The sequence below is a fragment of the Peromyscus eremicus genome, chromosome 7 (genome assembly GCF_949786415.1).
Source record: "Peromyscus eremicus chromosome 7, PerEre_H2_v1, whole genome shotgun sequence".
Taxonomy (NCBI): Eukaryota; Metazoa; Chordata; class Mammalia; order Rodentia; family Cricetidae; genus Peromyscus; species Peromyscus eremicus.
The window spans coordinates 66796404-66804595 of record NC_081422.1 but is presented as its reverse complement, the minus strand read 5'-3'; the positions used below and the strand labels follow the sequence as shown (position 1 = coordinate 66804595).

General features: G+C 39.0%; 1 protein-coding gene across 3 annotated transcripts in view; it reads right to left on the bottom strand.

Annotated features, from left to right (window-relative positions):
- Positions 1–627: 627 nt before the first annotated feature.
- The window catches only part of Znf280d (zinc finger protein 280D), an 83701-nt gene continuing 76136 nt past the window's right edge, over positions 628–8192 (bottom strand). For 2 of the 3 annotated variants that reach the window (XM_059268216.1, XM_059268217.1), the window contains 2 exons: positions 4734–4789; positions 628–2494 (listed from right to left, as the gene is read on the bottom strand). In XM_059268216.1, the coding sequence (XP_059124199.1) occupies positions 1894–2494; positions 4734–4789 (657 nt within the window). In that variant the 3' untranslated portion in view covers positions 628–1893. The remainder of the gene's footprint in view (positions 2495–4733; positions 4790–8192) is intronic. The other variant, XM_059268218.1, reaches the window with a different exon arrangement.

Below are 8192 nucleotides of genomic sequence, written 5' to 3'. Positions count from 1 at the left end.
TTGTATAGCATAGGGATACAGGTTTGACAAGAAACTGAGTGCTACTGAGAAAGTGGTCTTCAAGTCGAGGAACTTCCTTCTATGGCCTGGCTCTTCTAAAGGTTTACATAGTTCCAAGGTCATTCCCTGGAGCAGATTTGTGTTACAGCTTGCCTGGGAAGCAGGAAAGAAAAGAGCAGCTCTCTTCAAATATTCAAGAAAACAATTCTATTATGTTTTTCTTATTTAACCTCTTTTAAGTTGATGAGAAGACAATGTATAATAATATTGTTTCTCTTGATGTGAAAGAATTACTCTCAGAGGTTAAGAGCACTGGCTGCTCTTCCCAAGGACCCGGGTTCAATTCCCAGCACCTACATTGCAACTCACAACTGTCTGTAACTCCTGTTTCAGGGGATGCTCATACAAACATAAATGCAGGCAAAACACCAATGTACATAAAATACAAATAAATGAATTATTGTTTTTAAAAGAATTCTCTAATTATTGGCAATACGTCCCTTGCATTTTCAGTTCTCAATCCTGTGTGAGTGAAGAGTGTGGAATGGCGCCTGCTGTACACAGAACTACTGCATATGGTGCACATAACCGCGCCAAAGACAGACTGACCAAGCAGGGATCTGAAAATAAAATGATCCAAAGACAGGCTTTTATTGCAAAGATTTACTCAAAAACTACTATATACAACAGAATTTTAACAGGCATTGAAAACATTTAACATTCAGTGAAACAGTTTAAGAATTCAAAGCACATTTTAAGAAGTAAAAATGCAGCATTTAAAATAAAAAATTCTTAGTACTTCAAAGCAAATTATTGTTTGTTATATTCATTTCTATATCTGAAAAATCAATTTAGTAGCTGACTTAGGGATAAATTAGGCTAATTTCCACAACCATTTTTAAAAAATCTGCTTTAGGGTCCAATTTGAATTTTCTACTTTTATAATTAAGAAAAGTCCCTTAAACATGGTCGAGTACATGCAGAGGCATGTTTTCAGTTCAATGCTTTTCACCTACACTCTACCATACTTTGGTTTGGCTCCCAGACCATTTTTATGGGCCTACTGCTAAAAATCATTGAAACAATATTAAAAGCATAGTAGCTACAAGAGTTTCAATAACTGATTTCTACTTTATACAACTAGCCCATGGGGGCAGGGTGGGGTTCTGCACAGCATATACACTGACTAAAAGCACAAATATAAACTTACATTTTCATCATTTCACTTTCACTGAAAGTTTTAGATAAGTAAGCTGACAGTCTGGCCGGCTAACACTTGTATGGAGGTGCACAGATTCTAAAGTTCTGTTTGCATGCTTCCGACAGACTGGAATGTTATAGTAAATCCAAACTTAAGTTTATATTCATCCAAATTCTCAACAGGTCAATTTAGCACTCTAGGCATGCTTCATTACCAGGATCATATTAAAAAATAAAGCCTTCATTAACAGTAACAACTGATTGGCAGTTTAAAGGTGTTTTCAAAAAAATGCATGGTTTCAAATCTCTTCCTTTAAGTTTATTAAAGGGAATATACAAGTGATAAGGATTTTAAGTTCAGGACTAATGAAAGTTTGAAAAGTCTGATTAACATAGCTAATATTCTTATAATAATTTCATACTGGTGTACAAGATTTCTTCAGAAAGTGCTAAGAGACCTTTGGATGGCAAACTCAGTTTTCGCTAAAGTTCTGTTGTGGTTTTTAAAAACTTGGAAATCCGTATTAACCATGCTATTTGTGGCAAACTGACTTATAAGATTGAACACACAGATGAAGTGTGTGCAGGACCTCCCTCAGATCTCACTGCTGACCTCTACCTCGGCACCACTGAGCTCACCGCACAGCACCGCTCTAAGTGCTCGCTCTCTGTAGGGAACTAAACTTGGAATGACTACATCACTTCAGATTCTTTCTTCCCCGTCTCCAGGTCTACTGCTGTCTCTGCTCCACATCCTCCAGGACTGCCACCTGTCAGATCAGACACTGTGCCACTGGCACTGGCTGAAGAATCATCACCCTGGTGAAGAATCTCTGTGGCCTCATGCTCAAGTAGCTCTGACGGTGTCAAAGGTTCCAAGCGAACACTGCCTTGCTCACTAGTATCAGAACTCACAGATTCAGGTTTGTCTCTTTGCCTCAGAAACTCGTCAATGCTGATGTCCCCTGACGTTAATTGCAAATCCTGACCAGTCTCTGAAGAAAACTCAGCGGCAGGGGAGTCATGCTCTTTACTCTGATCACATGAATCTGTACTTTCTGAATGCTGGTGCATCTTCAGCTCCAGTTCCTGACAGGTGTGCTGTCTCTGTTCTTCCTTTCCCATATTATCTGCTCCAACATCTGAATTGTGACTGAAGATGTTCTTTGACCTGCTTTCATTTTCTGTATCTGAAACGGTTACGTTTCCTTCACAGTTTGCTGCTGCTGGAGTTTCACATACACTTGCATCACGCCCAACGTCTTCTTCTGATGAAGGAGCTTTATCTTGCTTACTGAAAAACAAAGCCATTTATTATCCATTCATAAAACAATGTAATTCAAAACACAGCCATACTCTAAGTAGTAAAACAAGTTAAAGAGACTTGTCTGCCCCAAAAGATACAACCCTGAGCCCTGGCTATTCTCTTACAACTTGTGGGAGAGCTGTTTGCTAGCAAAACTGTAAGAAATGCTGAAGGCACAAATCAAAAGGAACTGGAACCTGAGTGCCTACTTTGTCATAGCTGTGACTGTTGTTGTCTGCTCAAAGCTCTGCCTGTGTCTAAGTCACATTTAAATGTCCCTAATAGTAAGTAAAAGTACCTAACATAATGGATCTATGGAAAAGTTAATTTCTTTTGTTTTATACACTCTATGCTTTCCTATATAAAATCAAATGTCTTTCCTATATAAAAATCAAATCAGCACTCATAAACATTACCCTGATTTTTGATAACCTCATATACTTGAAAACATGCAAAGCATACATATATGCATGAGTACATGTCTATCTACATACATATTTAGGAATGTTTTCTCTGACCTTGGTGTGTAAATTGGAATAATTCAATGACTCCTAAAGTGGTAGATACAGCTTTGTGATAAGGAAGATTGTTGTGGAATATTATTTGAAGATGTCTTACATTTGTTTATGCTGTGAAACATTTATTTAATGATGCAAAGATATGTTGCATTCTTTTATGTTGCATTTGTTTAACTCTGTGAAGCTGTGTTACTTTGCCTGTCTAAAACACCTAATGGTCTAAGAAAGTGCCGAGTGGCCAATAGTCAGGCAGGAGAAAGGATAGGTGGGGCTGGCAGGCAGAGAGAATAAAATAGAGAAGAAATCTGGGAAAAAAGATTGAGAAGAAAAAGAAGAGAAGGAGAGGAAGATATCAGGGGACAGCTACTCAGCTACATAGCAAGCCACAGAGTAAGAAGTAAAGTACAGAAATAGAGAAAGATAAAAGCCCAGAGGCAAAAGGTAGATGTGATCATTTAAGTTAAGGAAAGCTGGCAAGAAACAAGCCAAGCTAAGGCCAGGCATTCATAAGTAAGAATAAGCCTCTGCATGTGACTTACTTGGGAGCTGGGTAGTGGTCCCAGAGAGTAAAGAGTGAAAAAACAACCAACTACAGATGATTGCTCTAACAACAATAAATCAGCACATATTCTTGTCTGTAGTACTAATATGTCTGGAGTTTACTCTTTCTCCATGTGTGAGGCTCTCAGGTGCCATCTACTATGAAACCACTGAGTATACAGCCAATTTCTTTGCAGCTTACTTTGTTTTATTGATCTGCATTCAGACTGATCTTGGGGCAATTCTGTTAGTTTCCAAACCACGTCCCACTGAGATTTTCAACTGAACATCGATTAAATGAAAAAATTCCTTTGAAAAATGTCTACCATGAAAGCTAGCTTAGTAAACATCTGCTTGTCTCCACAAATGTCTCATTTGTGTTGCTACTGTGAAGGATTTTTTTGTCTATACATCATGCAATTACATGTTATTAGTCTCTCAGAAAGATTTTGATTTTTACATCCAACCATCTTAATTAAAACCCAATTACCCGCTCTGAGCTCATTTTCTTATGTTTACTAGTCACAGATAAAAATCTACCCCTTTTCTCCTTTCTTATTTGTAAAATTAATTTTTTGCTCAGCTCACATTGGACAGACTAGAATTCATAGAAAATCTGAGTAATGCACAGATGATGCACTTATTTCCTGACTGCTCAGAACTCTAGGACAAAGGTATAAGGAGGCTAGATTATCTTACTATTGAAAGCTCAAACAACATTGTGACGAGGACTTTTATTCAATATTTATTTTTAGGAGGGAGGAAGATTATTCTCAACAGATTAACAAGTAACCCACTATAAAATATAAAGACAGAAATGAGAAACTTACATAATTTAACTGTCTAACCTCATAATCTGTAGTATCCTATGACTATTTACATTTAACAGAGGCCATTACTTAACAGACATACTATTTAAACATTAACATTTTACTTATAATAGATAGTTGAAGAACTTAAAATTTATAAAATATCACTGACATATTTTAAAGATTTTAAAATCATGAATCTTGTTAAGTTTGAAATTTCAATTAAAAGTCATTACTAAAGCAGTATCATATACAAAAATTTAAATAACTCTTCCAGTTGCCAGTGAAATGTAATTTAGGCCAAGTATTCATTTATTTCAGTAAACTGGACTAAGAGACTCATTTATCTCTTATTCTTACCCTTCAGAATGTGATGCTCCTGTTTCTCCTTCAGCTGTATTATGTCTTGCTGTTTCCTGAAACAATAACACTTTTACATTCATGGCTAAACTTAAGTATTATTATAATAACACTAAACATCCTGGATAGGAGGAACTTATATGTACAAGCTAGTACCCTAAAGGAACAGGAAATGACTTTTCTGATCTTAAGTGTACACTAGAGTAATTCTTGTAATATATAATAGGCATTTTTTTCAAATCCATTCATTTCAGTGTACCAAAAAAGTTTTGAATCAAAGTCAAGAAGCTGAACCTAACTTTACTAAGAGCTACTTCTCAGCTAAATGTGGTGACTCACATCTTTAATCCCAGCACTCAGGAGGCAGAAGCAGGTGGATCTCTGTGAGTTTGAGGCCAGCCTGGTCTACAGAGTGAGTTCCAGGACACTAAAGACTACATAGTGAGATGCTGCCTATTTCCCTCACCAAGTTTTCCAAATGTGGACCATAGTTACTTGGGCAGAAAACTAGTTGAAACCTGAAAATAAATAATAAGAAGATGCCCCTAGCATCTTACATAAAATTCTGATACTTAGAAAAAACACCTTTGAAATTTTTACTTCAAATTTAAGAATTATGATAAAAATATGATAATAATCTACTGTCAAGCCAAAATTGAAGAAATATTTTGCTTATTTCAAATGCTGAGGAAGGAATAATAAAAAATCTCCGTCTACTAGATAGAAGCTGCTCAGCATCCCCTAACAACCACCACTTCCCAAGCACATATGCTGTGTGGAGTGTACTAAGAACTTTACATTTAGTTTCATTGAGCCCACAGGTAAGAGATCACAAATGATATCTGTACAAATGAGAACTAACTGCAGAAAGCACAAAGTCCAAGCGATACAGCAAGTGACGGAGGTAAGTCTAGGTCTTGGTCTTGTAAACCCACAGCAGACCGTGACAAGAGTAATGGCCTAACTAGTCATACACAATTAAGTCCTTATTCTCCCCCAATTCTGCAAAAATTGGAGCAAAGAAATAACAGATCTTCACTCATAAAAAACAAAATACCAAACATGCATTTCGACCAAGTTTTAGAAGATGGAAAGTGGTTGAAATAGTAGAAAGACTTAGGATGGTAGCAGTGACAAGGAGGTGTCAGATTTCTTTTAGAGAAATCTGGTCTAATGTTGAGCTTGTAAAAGGGAAAACTGAAGCACAAGAACTGCTGGGAGCCCAGCTGCTCTTTCTCCAGCACACACAAAAGGTAGTGATTTCTTCTCTTACCACAGAGACCAACAGCAGCTCTCTGAACTACCTAGTCAAGACTAGTGAGTACCAGGAACAGCCAGGGCCAGCATGAGGGACCGAGAAAACAAACAAACAAACAAACAAACAAAAAGAAAGATCTGGATTTCTCCTTGCAGAAAATAATCAGTCCCAAAGAAACATTTCTCATAAAGACTGTGGGAAAAATCTCTTCAGAGACTCCCTCAGCTCAGCTCAGCACAGCACAGTACACCTCACTTTACTACAACGAAGTCTAAACACTATCCATGCACAGTGTGAAGGTTGTGTGCACACAAAGCCAGGAGGCAAACTCGAATTCAAATTTGTATCAGTGGGTCTGAAAGTGTGATTCACTCATCCTCAGGGAATCCACGTCACTTGTCAGGAAGTAAGTGAAGTTACAACGCTTCGTATAATACAAGAGCAGTGGGGGCTAAAAGTGCTGGCGCTACAACGAATCAAGACAAACACCCAAACTGGCCCAGAAGTCACTGCATTCCCCATTACCACACACACAAGCAGAACTTACTATGATTACTGCTGAGGATGAACCATGGCTATGTGCACTGTTAAGTGGAGAGTGGTGCTCTACTGAGCTACACCCCAGAGCCTTAGGGGTCAATCTCTAAACTCATGTCTTGTTAATGTTCTGTGCATATGTTTAAAGCACCAGGGTCTAAGACTGAGTTGTGAACTGAACACAGACGTTTCCCCCCACAGAATATCACTTTTGTTATAAATGAAAGCCAAACTATGCATATTTTGATATTCAGTAGATATTTTCATAGTAAAGTGAGTTTGTCATACAAAGGAAAAAAATCATGTATTTACTGCTAGCAATAAAAAAAAAAAAAAAACAAGCAAAAACCTCCTACTTGTGGCAAATTCCTCTGCATGGCAGCTAAACTTAGTGTCAGTGTCAAGGAATGAGACTGACACTATATAGTGTAACATCTAACTCAGTGAACCAACAATCAGCAGTACAAAATTCACACACAGATAAATTCAAAATATAGTATGGGATATCTGGGCTACAAATGGCAGAGTTCTTAGAACAACCTACCCTGATTCCATAAATGACAAGTGGATTTTATTCTAAAGAGACGAAGAGGCAAGCATTAGGAATTAAGAAAGATAGATAGCTGTAGTGCTGGAGACACGAAAGGCCACATAAGGGACAGGAGCAAACAAGCCCCTGCAATAGTACATCCCTCAGGGAAGGAAGCAGAAGCTCTATCCACAAAGCCAGGCAGGCAGCCAGGCAGCCAGGCAGCCAGGCAGGCAGGCATTTTGTTGAAGACTGGATGGCCTAGGCACAGGAGAAGTCCACAATCCGCACAGGCCTTAAGTCCAGGATGGTAATTGGTAGGATGACGACTCCTACTGGGTGGCAGACCAGCAGTATATGGAGAAGTCCATTGACTACACACCATATTGTATCACAATAGAGCCATCTTGAGAGGGAACCTACTTTTTGGGCCCGAGCTATTCTGAAGAACTAAAACAAGGGATAATCACAAGTCAGGGTAAAGAGGCACTGCCACAGAGAAGAGGATAAAAGATGGACATGCTAAGCAGTTTAGGCATCAGGGAGCTCATGTTAGGAAGGGACAAAGGTCAGTGACCCACCCCCGCCCCCTACAACAAATTCAGGAACCTGCAATTACTGGGGAGGTGATAGTCCTCCACCTGCAGTTGGCAGATTTCTCAGACTCTAGAGATGCCCCATTGCTATGTGAGGTCTGATCTAGCAAGAATGAGAAACTTACGGCCTTCCCATGCCCAGGGTGGCACCTCTGCAGGCTCTGAGACTGTTGGGTTCCCTCAGATCTCTTCAGCACAGATCAGTTTAATTGTTTCCTCTACTCTTTGATGCCCTTGAGAGAATTCCATGACTTGGAATTCCTCATCCACGAGCACACATGCTGGAAAATCTCTGGAGCAAGAACCTTCCTAGCCTTCAGTCCACAAGGGTAAGACGTAGCCAGCAGTGGGTCTGAGTACACAAAGAAAGGAAGCTTCCACGGAGAATGAAGGCCTGGGCAACACTGGGCTCAGGACAGAATACAGAAAGAGAAGGGACTCCAGATCCACACCACAGCTACAGTCTCCAGTGTTGGAGGACCCAGAAAGAAGGCTCTAACAGTCTTCATCCTTTAAAACACTTGTCTTCTTTTTATTGC